Here is a 16128-nt window from a genome sequence, read left to right as displayed (position 1 = left end):
TGAAAATCCACCTTGAATTTTCGGGGTATTACATCAAGTTATAACTCGTAATTACAATCAATAAATCTGATCAACTCACGTCAACATGGACCGTGGTAATGTGAAATTACTTGATCATATTAACTACGACTCAACTTGGGGGTGGAGGGATTTGAATTTGAAAATAAAGCTAAATTCGTAATTGCAGCGTTACTGTAGGCTTTACTCACTAAAAAAGAAGGTAACTACTGCTGACCTTTTTTTAGTGCAAAAACAAGAACCACCTAAGAGACTGCTGCATTTGACTAACTCTCACCATATGGTCCATTGTGAGGAGCTGTTGTATACAGGAGGGATAGCTAGAGTTAATGGAAGCCAAATTTTTGTTGGCTCATGCAAAGATCCTTCCGTGAGAGTGAATTGGGATGGCATTCATTATACTGAGGCAGCTGCCTGTTGGAAATTTAATATTAACTAATATTAATTTTCCTACTTGAATGGAAATTACTAAAATTTATTGGGTTAAAGACATGACCCTTGGGTTAAAGACATCTTCAATTGGGGGTGACAACTCTTCAAACCAAGGGATGTATTGTTTGGGGTGACAACTTTTCAAACCAAGGGATGCATTGTTTGCCTTTTCAGATTCGGATACCTTTTTGGAAAGGGTATTTCATCATCTATAAATAGAGCAATCCTCCTGCAGTTTTAAGAATTCAGTTTAATACTTTACATACAGACTTTCATATATAGAAAGCATTAGAGTTTTCATAAAGAGAAGTTATTGCATAATTTGGTTCAAAATTCCTTGTGAATTGCAGTGCTTCTTTTACAAGGAGGGGAGTCATTGTATCCTAGGAGGCGAACACTAGTGAACCATAAGCATCAATGTGGGGCGTAATTCATCTTAAAGTCAGAGTGTCTAACACTTGCCTCGACTCAATTAAAGTTTTTTTAATTCCTTTCTACTGTTGTAAAAATCTGTTTTGTTTGTAGTGTTTATTTATTTATTTTATAGCAATTTAGCACTCATATTTCCAACAATCTTAAGACGAATTAATTTGTGTTAATTGCTATGAATATTAGTCTGTGATTATGCATTTAGATGAAAAAGTGTAAAACGATTTTGATGCATATTACAGTTTCACTGCATTGTTGACTTGAGTTTGAATTAGTTGGTTATTCATTCAAGTATTTCATTACTTCTGGGTAAACATTTTTTTTTATAATTGGATTTCCGTTCAGTTTCTTTTTGTTTTATACAATTCAAAGTTGCAGACATCTAAGTTATCATAATAGGACCCACTCATCAATATTGCCACAAAGAAAGTCTGATTGCATTCTCTTTCTATTGTTAGACAAAGTATATATATTGAAAATTTTCCCTCTGAATTATAGCATCGTTCTTTCTTATTTTTCTGTTTGGCATTTGTTTCTGTTGGACATCGAAATCTGGAAGTTTTGTTGTGTTAGGCAAAACAAAATTTTGTGAAGGCAAACCATTTTATGTCAAAACATATATTTTATGATTTTGTATAGAATATTAGGTTCATGCAATGTGCTGGGGCTGTTGGAGATATACCCATTTGGTTGGATTCTTTTAAGTTAGAAGGTGCTATTATAGCATTTTCAAACCAACATTGTTATCTTCCAGGAGGCATTTCTATGCTGCAGTCCAATAGAATTGATATGCGGGAAAGTGTACAGACCCACATGCTCTCCATTACGAGACATATCAATTTGTTTACAGTTCAAAAATTTGCAAAAATTTTGTTTTGTAAATTGTGTGGGATTTTGTTACTCTGTATGAGAAATGAGAAACCATGTAGGACTATGTTAAAAATCATAGCTCTAGCTCATGCCAGCAACCATGTTGGTCATGGTTAGAAACCAGTCAAAGTATTTTGAGTGAGGCACTTTGGTATGAAAACTTTGAGGCTTCAAATGGGAAAGCTAATTAGTGGTTCTATTACAAAGAGCCTAAGAAGTGAAGATATTTTAAGAATAAATATCTCCATTGTACTACCTACAGAATGAGATGCATATGGACAAAGGGTACCAAAGCCTTACCATAAATTGATGTGCACTTTATAAAGGAAAATTAGATTTATAATTTGCTTTAATCAATAAATGAGGTTATGGTAACTAGAACATGTTAATTATGTTATAAACATGATTCTATTGCTTGCAACATTAAATTGATTTAAAGGAAATTATAAACTAATACTATAGAACTATTATCTCATTCTTTAAGCATATGAAAAAATGATTAATAGGCTTAATACCACAATTATGTGAAAATTGTGGGGATGACAGACATGAAGGAAAATTTGGAATTCTATTTCCTGACAGAGAAAATGGAAGTTTTCTAAATTAGTTCATAAGCACCACGTTTTTGTGGAGAGAGGCTTCGATGTTCTCAAGAGTTTAAATCTCTCTTATACAAGGTATGAGAAGGTTAGAGACCTTCCTATAAGTACCACAAAGGTGGGGGTGTCTAACTGAGTATTAGAAGGTTACTCAGTTGGCCACAATTATTAAGTCTTAAAAAAATAAATTAAATGCTCAACGTAGTACAACTACTCTTGAATATAATTTATTTTCATATATGAAATTATGATGGCAATATATTACAGAAATAGTCAACCTAGTGGATCCAATATTTAAAGGTCAGACTGGAGAGTTAGTTGATCATCGAGGGAAATGAGAGTGTAAGCCTAAATATTTAAAGTCTCCATAGTGGATACCCAACCTAGCTAACTGGAGATCCCAAGATCTAGGTTCAAAAGAGACAACCAAATTATAGATGACTAAGTAGTAGCACTACCGAAATTACATCTCCTAACCATATCCTATGATGAAACAGTGCTGTCTATAGCATGTTTTAGGGTAATCTTTGATTTTAATGATTCATATAGCTTGGAAATCCGAGTGGGGTAGTGCAGGATACTCTTAATGGGAAGTCACTTATGTGAGTGTGAAATGAGGCCGTTTCTATGAGAATTTTTTAAGGCTTGAATTCTCTAAAGCTCTCATGAATACTAGGAATCGCTCAGGGCCAAAACGAGCGCAACCGATCGAACCAGATATGTTTAGAAGGGTGTTGTGTGAGTGCTATTGTCTGGGTTTACACAAACAGCTGAACAGTTCAAGACATCACGTTCACTAATTAGTCAAGTAAATCCGATAGTATTCCATTATGGAAAGTTCAAGGTCAAAAGCTAACCTATCCAGATGCAGTATTCTTCTAATAGGGACTCTCTCACTACAAGAAAAATTGGCTAATGTGACAAAAAAACTTCCTCACATTAGGCAAAATTTCCTCGCAGTTACGTTAAAGTGACCATATTCTGGTGTCACAAGGGTTGTCACATTAGGCCCTTCAGCCAATGTCAAATGTGACGACTATAACTCAGTGTCACATATAATACACCGTGACGATGTATGAATTTGTCACTGTTTACAATATGTGACTTCTCGTGTTTTGTCACATTGTTTCTTTTGTGACATGTAACAATAGGTCACCTAATTCATTTTTTGATGACTGGCAAGTGGTCATATGGTATCTAATATGACGACAGACAAGTTGTCACAACGTTCAATTTGTGATGCTTTATAAATTGTCACTGTTTACAATATGTGACTTCTTGTGTTTTGTCACTAATCCTCATATTGTATAATTTGTTATGCCTAAAAAACTCATCACAATTGATAATATGTGTGAATGATTTCATGACAGTGATCCTAATACATATAATACTCTGCATCAAGAATACATAAGCTTTATATCATAGATGAATAATATCCAAAATAGCATATCCAAGTTAATCGTATATCCAAGGTTCTAAACACGCTTAATATCCAAAATAACATAATATAAACATGTAAATCTCATCCTAGGTTGTTGCCGACGGCATCAAAGCTGCACGCAACATTGACATCAACTGTGCATTATCCAGCCCACCATTGTTGGATGCCTCCAAAGCTGCCACCAAATTAGCCCTTAAATTTGAATAATCTTCCTGCACACTTTGCATATTTGTGGCAAGCATCTGTACTGTATCTTGTAACTTGCTAAGCTCAGAATTAGAAGTGCCAGAAAAACCAGTGGTTGAGATATTGGCTTCCATTCGAGGAAAAGCACCAAGACCATGAACTGTCCTACCTTTCACTCCAAGTACATCACCCATAATCTTGAACTCAGCCTCAATTGGAACTTCTATTGAATCAGCCTCAATATCCTCATCAGCCTCCTCAATCATCTTGGACCTTAGTTCATCTCGCATTTGTTTCATTTTTTCCTATAGACAAACCAACAAATTAAACTTGCATATGACATATGAGATGCCATTAGTAACTGTGTGTAAGAAGAACTAATCAACCAACGCCCATCTAAAAAGCAATATTACATAGTACATAGTATTTTCTAAATATGTAAGAGGATCCACAACTTCTATCAATTTGGGTGCAATAATATTTACTAATATAAATCATTATTGACTTACATGCTTTTCTTGGGCATCCTCACTAATCCAATTATGCTCTTTGTCTTTATGTAGCCTTTCCCAATTATCAATGAATGATAAAGGCTTCCCCTCCTATAAATCAGAAATAAATAAAAAATTGAATAAAATCAATTGGAAAATATTTAAAGTAGCTATGTAATTTTATATTAACAACAGTGCATAAAAATCCAATAAATCAAATTATGCCTGAAGAGATATCTTTAACATCAAATTTCACAAATAAACCAATCAACAATCACAGGATGATTCTATGAATCCTAAATCTTAAACATGAAACAATTCACCAAAACACTCAACTTACCCAAACTGAAGCAAAGAGATAAAAATCACAAGTTAAAATTACAAATATGATACCTATATTAGGATTAAGAAGACAGAGATATTGTGGTGCCTTGAAGAATTAGGAATGAAAGCGCTTCGTCAAAGTGGTAGTTGTTGCTGGAGCAATAATGGTCGTCGGAGAAGTTACCTTCGTCGGAGAAATAGCCGAAGATGAAACCGTATCGATCGGTGGCCGTTGATTTGAGAAACGCAGATGGCTATGAGTTTTGGTAGCAGAGCAAATAAACAGAGGGAGATGAATGAATAGTTGTAATTTTGATTAATATTTTATGTGATAAGTGATGCCAGGTCCTCACATGTGCGAATATGTGATGACAACTAAACCCTAAAATATAATTTTTATTTTGGGGCGGGAAACTTTTCCGCCCATTCTTTTTTATTTTTTATTTTTTTGGATAGATATTCCCACACTACAAATTCGTGACGCCCTAAAATATTATATGTGACCCCCCAAGCCTCACAAATAACTGGTGGTCGCTCCCGCCCAAAACCGCAAGACTATTTGTGAGGGATTTGGCCTTCCTCCAAAATTGCAGATGTCTTTGTTGTCTTATGAGTGACGACTTGATAAATTCGTCACAAATACCTACTATATGTGACGAATTTACAAGCCTCACTTTTTATTTGGTCACATTAGCCTTTTTTTCTTGTAGTGTCTCTAGTGTCTTCATTTTTTGTTTGCATGTTGTTGAGTCAATTTCCATTTATGTGGGGGATTGTTGGAAATTAATATTAACTAATATTAATTTTCCTATTTGAATGGAAATTAATAAAATCCATTGGGTTAAAGACATGACATTTAGGTTAAGGACATCTTCAATTGGGGGGTGACAACTCTTCAAACCAAGGGATGCATTGTTTGAGGTGACAACTTTTCAGACCAAGGGATTCATTGTTTGCCTTTTCAGATTGGGATACCTTTTTGGAAAGGGTATTTCATCATCTATAAATAGAGCAATCCTCCTACAGTTTTAAGAATTCAATTTAATTCTCTACATACAGACTTTCATATATAGAAAGTATTAGAGTTTTCATAAAGAGAGGTTCCTGCATAATTTGGTTCAAAGTTCCTTGTGAATTGCAGTACTTCTTTTTCAAGGAGGGGAGTCGTTGTATCCTGAGAGGCGAATGCTAGTAAACCATAAGTAGCAGTGTGGGGCGTAATTCATCTTAAGGTCAGAGTGTCCAACACTTGCCTCAACTCAATTAAAGTTCTTTTAATTCCTTTCTACTGTTGTAAAAATCTGTTTTGTTTGTAGTGTTTACTTATTTATTTTATAGCAATTTAGCACTTATATTTCCAACACTGCCAAGTTTATTTCTGATAAAATTTCAACTGGAGCATTTTCTGATCCACCCCTTGCTTTGAAACAAGCATGTCACAAGAGTTTGGCCTAATAATTAAATAAATCAAAAAAATTAAATACGTAGAGACAGATGCATGCAGGTGGAAATTATTTTGTATTGGAATAATTGTGTTGTACCTTTGTAACTGCAGGTCCCTTGAGCCATTTAGATAGTAATTTAGAATACCCAATAAAGTCAGTGGTGTATAACTCAGTTGGTTGAGTTTTTCCATCTTCACCCATGTGGGTAGAGGTTCGAAACCCCAAGGCACCTAGTGTATATTTATGTATAAAAAAAAACAAGAGTACCTCATAAAAAATAAAGGCTCCTATACTTGGTTTTTAAAAAGAGCAATGCTATACCACATTTATATACCATCTTGTGTTAATCATCTAGTTTGTCAGTTATCATTTTTCTCTCTTATTTATGAGGTTCAATACTTCTCTTTGAATTCGAACATGACTTCGATTTAGTGTGTTTAATAAAAGTTTCAACTAACAATGCAAACTGATTTCTGATTTTCGTTAATTTAGTGTGTTTAATCAAAGTAATGTATTCGACATTCTGGGTAGAATCTAATTAACAAAAAGCATTAGGCATTGAGAGTGTGAATCTCATGTCAGAAACTTAAAGTCTTAGTAGTTTAAATAACTTTGGCTTCCTTCACAATCTGACCCAAAAATAAATAAATAAATAAACTTTGGCTTCCTTCACTCATTGTCCAATGAATTTTGAGTTCCAACTTGGAACCTCAACTTGCTTCATTATGCCACTTTACATTATACAGTAGAAGGTCTAACAAGCAGAATTCTTTAGTATTTCTTCATTGATGATAGGGGGGTCATTTGCCAAGACCTTATTTTGTATTTTCTTTCATGTTAAAGAAGCATCTGCAGTAACTGCCAAACATTTGCTTGTTCAACACTCCTGTGTAAGAGGGTTGTTCTCTGCATTGATTTTATCGCGGTTTTGTGTTTTCCACCATTTATTTAGAAAATCACTTGTGTGTGTAAGGAAGGATTAAGATTAACATTACTTTGATCTATTGTACTCCACATGAAAATGCTTACTAACATGTTTAAGAGGCTCCTTGACCAAAAAAAAACATGTTTAAGAGGCTTCTCAACTAGACATTATGTAAAGAATAATGGGTCAACTGAGTTCTAGTCCATAACATGCTCACTAGTCCAACTCGTCATCTAGAGATAGCGGGTCTAGGGCCCAATCTACATATGATTTAAAATTGAGTGTTGCTACTCACACACCCAAGGATTTGCTCGCTACAGACTTCACCCGCCACCTACGTCGACCTCCCGGCAGCCCTACAATAAGAACAAGCCAGCAATCAACACACCAAGCTGATGCACATGCACACGCCCTTTAAATCACAAAACACATCTTTTGTGTCTTTAAAATTCTAAAACTAGTGCATGCATACGTACATAAGTACATGCGATTCATAAATAAACACTTTAAAGAAAACTAGAGTTCGTTTTTTTCTCCGCCTACACTTGTGCAGCAAAGGAGACGTGTTAAAGTCTTAAAGACACGTGCCTCCAAAATCAATAATTTTATCGGGTCATGGAAACGCACACAGCCAAAGATCAGTGTCGGCTATTAACCAAAAAAAATATATTTAAGGATCAGTGTCGGCATATTGGATGATACTTTGTCAGTACTGGATGCATTCAGTCAACAAAATCATGTCCACTTTGTTAAAAGCTGTCCAAGTAATTGTGTCTCCATTTTTAGAGCGACGCACGTTGCAAGTTCTAGTGGCCTTCATCTCCACACACACACAAAAAAAAGTGAAGGAAAAAACTAAGACATGATCCACCTTTTCAGAATGGCTGTTGGTCGCAACTCGCAACCATCTAATTAACACCAAAATAATAATGTCACTTGAATTTGATGGGTTTCTTGACCCTCAAGTTTCAAGAACCCGCATTACTTAAATAGTAGATGGCTTAGTACTCGAAATGTGAAAGTGGCTTTTCAGAAACTTGCTCGGAAATCAATTAACTTTTTAAAAGATGATGTGATAACTTGAGATAAGAGATCATGTCATGTGGGCTGTTCCAGCTTGAAGTGAAATAAAGAAGAAAAAGAAGGAATTTTAGGCCACAAATGCTATATATATACCTAAAACCTGGAAAGTTTGTTCGGCCTAGCAAGCTAGATACCTTTTTTTTTTGTCAAACAGCTACCTAACTACCTTGAGAAAATGTCCTTCAAAATTATGGCTTTATTAAAGCAAACTTATAAAGGTTGCTTTGGTGTTCTGGCCAAGTTCGTGATTTGATTTTTTTGGTGGATATTCATGGCATGAGGGTTGAGGGGTCCTCAAAACTCATTAGTCATTGTGTTCCCCTTTCCTGCTATAGATACATACACGTGAGCACTTATGTCTTATTACTACAAAATTGATATTATTCTTAACTTAATTTCCTGCATAATCTAGTTAGTGGGATGTTATTAATGAGGAAACCAGTCAGTTATATTTTATTTTATTTTATCATGTTTCTAATAATATTTTTACGTTCTTGAGCAGTAAGTTCTTTGGCAACAATGTCATGAAGTAAAATTTTCCAGATGCAAATGCACATAAATAAATTCATATTTACTATATTGCAAATGCAGCCACACAACACATGAATCAAAATTTCTTTTAATATCGTTGTAATTGTAGGGGGCCCACGACATTTTCGTCCACATAATTTGAAGTCTTTCTCAAGCTACCACGTATGTCCTAAAGTAAATATCAATCAAGCTCCCATTGGCTAGAGCAATGACAATGGCATTAGCATTAGCATTCTGGGACCTTGCGTATCCAATTATCTGTTTGATCAATCAATGACCTACAAAGCCTTGGAGAAAATATTATAGAGTACGAAACTATTTTCACACTTACTTACTACATTACATTGTTGGACACTATATTTCCTATTGTGAATAAATCTTACATATGTGAGATATGAGGTACATAAACATAACTTTAATGTCACCTTAATGAATTTGACCCAAAAAAAAAAAAAAAAAAAAAAGTAGTCATCTAATAATGGATGAAGCGATATTATTTGTACCATATTTATCGACTGCATTGTTGACATATCTGTCCCACTAGTGAGATACATTTGATTTGTCTTGTTGCCACCTCTACACCTCTATATGTGAGGTACATGTGACGAGAAAAATGTCAAGGTTGATATGGAATTAATGGTTTGGATGGAAATTGCCTATATTTATGTGCCCTTTGTTGCCACCTCTACACATAGTGAAAAATCACAGAACAAGTACCTTTCGGTTGGAAACATCTGCAAGTGAAAACAATGCCAGAAGCTTCATAGAAACCTTTTAGTAATTTAGATTAACATATAAAATACCAGATAGAACAAATCAATTTAATTGCTGGGACCAGTTTCCATGCCTAATGTTTCAAACCTGTCTCTTTCACCAGAGAAGAACAAGAATGGGAGAGAAGAAACAAACGTCTTCCTCTTATCCTTCACACAAATTCATTGGCTCCAGAAGAATCATCACAACCATGGCAGTTTCTCCACCTCAGAAATTTCACAGCCAAGCGAACAAAAACCCTTATCTAATTCCCCTTAGTTTCAATCTCCTTCCCACCCATTGCACCAATTTCAACTTACCCTTTTTTATTTTCTTCTCTTTCTTCAGCAATGGCAGCTGAAAATTCATCAGGCACCAGGAGAAATTCCAACACTCAACTTCTGGAAGAGCTGGAAGCGCTCAGCGAGTCGCTTTACCAATCCCACACTTCCAGTACTAGCACCCGAAGAACTGCCTCCCTTATTCTTCCTCGAAGCTCAGTTCCTGCGATACCATCGAAAGATGAAACTGTTCCGACTAGTGCTGAGGAGATTAGGCTCAATAACAAACCCCGAAGGCGCATGTCTTTGTCCCCGTGGCGCTCCCGCCCAAAGCTTATCAATAATGATGATGAGAATGAGCAAAAAGATCGAGGCAAGAAGGCGACGAATAATAATTTGCCGGGGTTGAGAAGCTTGGATGACAAGGCGACTGCCACCACAGAGAAAAAGGGTATCTGGAACTGGAAGCCGATTCGCGCTATCTCCCACATTGGAATGAATAAGGTCAGCTGCTTGTTCTCTGTTGAGGTTGTCGCTGCACAAGGCCTTCCAGCTTCAATGAATGGCCTTCGGCTTTCTGTCTGCGTTCGGAAGAAGGAAACAAAAGATGGAGCTGTTCAAACAATGCCGTCAAGGGTTACACAAGGAGCTGCTGATTTCGAAGAGACCCTTTTCCTTCGGTGCCATGTGTATTGCAGTAATGGCCATGGGAAGCAGCAAAAGTTTGAGCCAAGACCCTTTTGGATATATGTGTTTGCAGTTGATGCTGAAGAGCTTGATTTTGGGAGGAGTTCTGTGGATTTGAGTCAGCTTATTCAGGAGTCCATTGAGAGGAACAATGAAGGTCAACGAATTCGACAATGGGATACGAGTTTTAAGCTGTTAGGGAAGGCAAAAGGAGGAGAGCTTGTTTTGAAATTGGGGTTTCAGATTATGGAGAAAGACGGAGGAATTGGAATTTACAGCCAGGCTGATGATTTAAAGTCTGTTAAGTCCAAGAATTTCTCATCTTCTTTTGCTAGGAAGCAATCAAAAACATCATTTAGTGTGTCCAGTCCAAAATTGTCAAGCAGAGGAGAAGCTTGGACTCCTTCACAAGCAGGAAAAGCAGCTGATCTTCAGGGGATTGATGAACTGGACCTTGATGAACCGAACCCAGTTCCAATATCATCTTCTTCAGCTCCGAAGCCAAAAGAACCAGAAGTACCAAAGACAGAGGATCTTGATCTGCCAGACTTTGAAGTAGTGGATAAAGGAGTTGAATTCCAAGACAAGGAAGAGGAATATAGGGAAGAGCAATCAGAAAAGTCTGTTGGGGAAAAATCAGCAGCATCACGTGAGGTTGTGAAGGAAATTGTGCAACATCAAGTGCATATAACAAGACTGACAGAGCTTGATTCTATTGCTCAGCAGATTAAAGCTCTTGAGTCTTTGATGGGAGAAGAAAAAACCGACGACAAGGATAATGAAATTGAATTACAGAGATTGGAGGCTAATGAGGAAAATGTAACAAAGGAGTTTCTTCAAATGCTTGAGGAGGAGGAGATCATCATGAATGAATATAAACTGAGCCAAAATGATGTTCCTCCTTTGGAGCTTGAAGGAGCAGAGGAATCTGCAGAAGCTGAATCAGAGGTGTACCTTCCTGATCTTGGGAAGAGCTTAGGCTGTGTGGTTCAAACCAGGGATGGAGGGTACTTGGCAGCCATGAACCCATTAGATACTTTGGTAGCAAGGAAAGACACTCCAAAACTTGCCATGCAGATATCAAAACCATTTGTTCTACCATGGGATCAGTCCATGAGTGGATTTGAATTGTTTCAGAGAATTGCAGCTATTGGACTTGATGAACTGAATTCTCAGCTTCTAAATTTGATGGCCTTGGATGAACTGATGGATAAAACGGCTGAGCAGATTGCTTTCGAAGGCATTGCTTCGGCGATCATCCAAGGGAGAAACAAAGAAGGTGCTAGTTCAACTGCTGCCAGAACCATTGCTGCTGTTAAAACCATGGCAAATGCAATGAGCACAGGTAGGAAAGAGAGGATTTCAACTGGGATTTGGAATGTGAATGAGAACCCCTTGACAGCAGAGGAGATTCTGGCATTCTCCGTGCAGAAAATTGAGGCCATGGCTCTTGAAGCTTTGAAAATTCAGGCTGAAATAGCGGATGAAGAAGCCCCATTTGATGTTTCTCCATCGAACGGTACAACAAGTGGTGCAAAAGTTCAAAATCACCCACTTGCTTCTTCTATATCACTGGAGGATTGGATCAAAAACCACAGCTTGGCCAATTCAGATGGTTTACAAGATGGGGATCAAGATCATCCAGAAACAATCACACTGGCAGTTATTGTTCAGCTGAGGGATCCGGTAAGGCGGTATGAGGCAGTTGGAGGCCCTATGATTGCACTGATTTATGCAACAAGAGCTGATGACACCATTGAAGTAAATAAGTATGAGGAGGAAAAGAAATTCAAAGTGACAAGTTTGCATGTGGGAGGCTTAAAGGTGAGGACAAGAGGGAAGAGGAATGCATGGGATAGTGAGAAGCAGAGGCTAACTGCAATGCAGTGGCTGGTTGCTTATGGATTGGCAAAAGCTGCAGGGAAGAGAGGCAAGCATGTGACATCCAAAGGTCAAGATTTGTTGTGGAGCATTTCATCAAGAGTAATGGCTGCTATGTGGCTCAAGTACATGAGAAACCCAGATGTAAAGTTTACCAAATGAACTACATGTATTGTAATATTTGAGTGACATCATTTATTTTTGTAATTTATTTGCAGCAATAACAGATACAAGGAGTAAACAGTGTCAGATTGTAACAGCTCCAAATAGTAAAATATGTGGCACCTGTGAATAACTTCTGAGAAAAATATTAGAAGTCTCGCAAAACAAAACAAGAGAAAGTAACGCAGTTACTGTTCAAATTCAACATATATTGAAACAGCACAATTGCAGGATTCGAACTCACGATCTCTTCTCTTATTCGAATAATTATTTCATACTATAGCAAATCACGTGTTTTACCACTTCCTCACAAATTTGTCTAAATACTTCGAGAAAAATCCTAAGATGATGATTAGAAGTTGAAAGAGGAAAGTCTAAATTGCAAGATTGTAAGCAATGTAATCGAATGTGATCCTTGATTTGTAGGGAATATTGTCATTCACTCATGTTATTTTAACCAAGTCCAACACGAACGACCCGTTAATCATATGTTTCCTAGCTTATGTTCATGCTTAAGTTAGGCAACATCTATTAGACATATCATATATGGTATAGTATATGTCCTCATCGTATATCATACTGTATATTGGACCATTTTAAACATACTCCTTGCCATGTTTGTGTCAATCCGACTCAACTTATACCTTTAATTATTGATGAAGTTGGAGGGAGATTCATGTCTTGTCATTTTCATCCACCGCATTAGAAAACTTTTGAAAACCTACATGGTGGTCCTAACCCTAAACAAAGATCAATGGTCCAATTGATTTGAGCAAGCCAGAACTTGGGACAAATTGAACCAACGAAGGAGACAAGTAAAGAAATTTGGCCTAGTGGCTCTCTTGCCAGGTACATCACATGGATGATGACTTGCACATGGGAAGAATAACTGAGACTCACGACATTTTTAATCCATCATTAAAAACATGTTAAAGACATTTATTTTATTTTACAATTCCATTTTGAATTTTCTTTACTGGAGGGAACAAGGTCGTATTCAACCATCAAGACAAGTGTTAGACAAGTTCCAGATGCACAAGAATGGGCCCTTTGCTCCATTGTTTCCCACTTCGTGAACCTAACGTGGGTCTAGCTTTCAAATGTTTGGTATGGAGAGGAACTACAAATGAATTTTTTTTTTTTTTTTTTTTTATAACGATGAGAAACCAAAGCATATATTTCAAGAACCCTTTTACAACCTGTACTGTTTAAAGAAATCAAGGAAAAACAAAAGAAAAGAAGGCTGAGAGTTGAAAACCAGATAAAAGCACATTTTTTAAGGGGAATGATAAAGTAAAGAATTTGACTCTACCACCCTCAATAATATATGACTTTATGGAGCTTCTACCCACAGATGAGTATGGTGGAGGAAAAGACTTGTGTCACTTTCTGTACAACCCCCTTTATTCCATGGCCCCCCTTCTCTTTGTCAGGGTTCTCATCCAACCCTTCCTTACCTTGACTCCTTCCACCTTGCTGCTCACATGGCACACATTGCCTTTGTTGGACCTCTTCCATCTGATGAGCTGGAACAAGTGCCCTATCCTCTTCCGCCACCTAAGTGGCGCATGGGATTTCCCATGCTCTATCACACTCTTGGTGTCCTTAGCCTCCTTGACCTCCTTAGCTTCCTTAGCTTCCTTGCTGAAGTTGTGATTCCAGGACATGTTGCAATGCTCTAGAGAGACCTTAGACACTCTGTTCTTCTCCCATGAGGCAACTCCATTCTCTTCAAACTTGATTGATATGAACGAGTCTGAAAAAGCCATTTGCATTGTGAATTTGTGATTATGGATGCCAACAAAAATCACAAAAATACACATTCTTTATAACAGTTTTTTTTTTTTTTTTTGGGTAATTAGAAAACTCCCATGACCTACTATCTCATTGAGTATTGAGTATGAGGTCTTAGGATAAACCCCAAATACGCAAACCACATGTACTTAATACTAACAACATGATTAATCAGCGAGTTAGTACATTACAATGGTTACAAAAATGGCCCAAAGGGTCCCTCCTACATTCTAATTTGCCCGAATCTGCATGACCAAAATCAACAGCAAATGTAGTTCAATTACAAAAAAACAAAATGTAACTAGAGTGACTTCTGCATAAATCTATGCAATTAGATTTCATTTCTTTCAAAATGGCGCTAATGATTCTAATTTTCTCTGTTTAAATTATGTGAATATTTGCAAATAGAATATGTTACTCAAATGTAACAACTGCGTTTTCATTCCCTCCAAACTTTACCTTCATTATTATTAATTATTAATAGTTGGCTGGGATGGAAGGAGAGAGAGTTGAGTGCAAGCAAAGAGAGAGGAAAACAAATGGAGGTTAGAACTAAAGAAATAAGGTAATATATAATGATCATACCACCTTTTTCTCTTTAAAATATTTAAAATATCAAATTGAGTTACTTAAAATAATGGAAGTATGGTGAATATTTCAGATATTTCTAAAGGGGTTTTTTTTTTTCCAAAAATAATATAGATTAGAAGGAGTAGTGCCCCTCACTTATTTTGAAGTGAGCAAATGCAATTGCACAAAATCTCATAAAGGAAACTACCATTTACTTCTAAAACCAAAAAAGGATGCATCTTGGTACAAAAGGATGAAGCTTTCTTACACATTCGTCAAACTCATCTGCTTATGGTTTAAACTCAGTGATGGTTTCTTCATAAACACCGTAAAAAATTGTGAATTGATTATTAAACCCCAAAACCCAACTCTTTTTTTACCATCTGACAACCGATTTTTTATTTTTCATGCTGTTATTAACCAATTTAATTAAGAAAAAAAAAAATGGAATCTTGCATCTCCAATCTGCCCATTAATATTCCTGTATGAACATATATATACTTTGACCCTAATTTTGTCATTATTACCCAAAAAGCAACTAATTATGCAAACATAATCAACCAGACCGCCACAAACAAACACACATACAAATCCAAGCACAATGTTTAGGCTTTAACTTTGTTTATATCACCCGGAATTAATATCTCATTATCACTGAAAGCTGCAAGACAAAAAAAAAAAACTAAAAAGATGAAAACTTTACCACTCACCCAAAAGAAAAACTTACCTTCTTGGCTGGTGGAGGCCTCTTGATCCAAGTAATTTGGTTTCCACTGTCGATTGAGGAAAGAGCTGAAAGCAAAGATCTTGGGGAGGCTAATGGGTGGCTTCTTGTGCATGCCACTTGGAGTTCTATGAGCACTAGCTCTGCCTCTGGCTGAAGAAACATGGTGGCTCTTTTTTGCAGCCAAGATGAGAAGCCTCTCGGTCAAGCAGAGAGAGCAAACACCCACAACCACCTCCTTTGGGTGGAAATAGCAATAGGAGTTGTCTTCTCTATGCCCATTCATGTTAAGGCTGAGAGAATTGGTTTGTTGAGAAGAGTTGAGGGGTTGATTGATGAGAAAGGTGAAAAAGAAAAGCGAAAGGGAAAGGGAAAAAAATTTTGTGACTTGAAAAGAAAGAATAGGTTCTGTTCTGTTCTCTGTTCTGCTCTGCTCCGTGTCCGAGAAGTGGGAATACGTGTTGTGTGTATATATAGTGGAAGTCGTCATTTATAGTTGGGA

The 16128-nt window shown here is 36.7% G+C and overlaps 3 protein-coding genes across 3 annotated transcripts; 1 reads left to right on the top strand and 2 right to left on the bottom strand.

The window, feature by feature from the left end:
• Window positions 1–3745: 3745 nt before the first annotated feature.
• On the bottom strand, window positions 3746–5106 carry LOC148919522 (uncharacterized). Its single transcript, XM_089046633.1, has 3 exons — window positions 4975–5106; window positions 4485–4577; window positions 3746–4280 (listed from the first exon to the last, which is right to left on the bottom strand). Exon 3 carries the CDS (start codon window positions 4272–4274, stop codon window positions 3876–3878), a length of 399 nt encoding a protein of 132 aa, XP_088902759.1. The 5' UTR covers window positions 4275–4280; window positions 4485–4577; window positions 4975–5106; the 3' UTR covers window positions 3746–3875.
• A 3990-nt stretch (window positions 5107–9096) lies between these two features.
• PMI1 (plastid movement impaired1) lies at window positions 9097–12635 on the top strand. Its single transcript, XM_008221422.2, has one exon. The coding sequence runs from the start codon at window positions 9878–9880 to the stop codon at window positions 12536–12538; it is 2661 nt and encodes an 886-aa protein (XP_008219644.2). The 5' UTR covers window positions 9097–9877; the 3' UTR covers window positions 12539–12635.
• Window positions 12636–13697: 1062 nt separating this feature from the next.
• LOC103319831 (uncharacterized) lies at window positions 13698–16128 on the bottom strand. Its single transcript, XM_008221423.2, has 2 exons — window positions 15630–16128; window positions 13698–14294 (listed from the first exon to the last, which is right to left on the bottom strand). The coding sequence occupies exons 1-2, from the start codon at window positions 16114–16116 to the stop codon at window positions 13942–13944; spliced, it is 840 nt and encodes a 279-aa protein (XP_008219645.2). The 5' UTR covers window positions 16117–16128; the 3' UTR covers window positions 13698–13941.

This window comes from Prunus mume, linkage group LG2 (genome assembly GCF_029339155.1).
Source record: "Prunus mume cultivar Tortuosa linkage group LG2, ASM2933915v1, whole genome shotgun sequence".
Taxonomy (NCBI): Eukaryota; Viridiplantae; Streptophyta; class Magnoliopsida; order Rosales; family Rosaceae; genus Prunus; species Prunus mume.
The sequence above is the reverse complement of the archived record's forward strand: the minus strand, read 5'-3'. Positions and strand labels throughout refer to the sequence as shown.

Bases quoted from the DNA above. Each gene is read 5' to 3' on its own strand.
- LOC148919522 (XM_089046633.1), bottom strand. From the start codon at position 4,274: ATGAAACAAATGCGAGATGAACTAAGGTCCAAGATGATTGAGGAGGCT.
- LOC103319831 (XM_008221423.2), bottom strand. From the start codon at position 16,116: ATGACGACTTCCACTATATATACACACAACACGTATTCCCACTTCTCG. The intron at 14,295-15,629 runs GTAAGTTTTTCT...TGGCTTTTTCAG, and splicing joins GGCCTCCACCAGCCAAGAAG to ACTCGTTCATATCAATCAAG.
- PMI1 (XM_008221422.2), top strand. From the start codon at position 9,878: ATGGCAGCTGAAAATTCATCAGGCACCAGGAGAAATTCCAACACTCAA.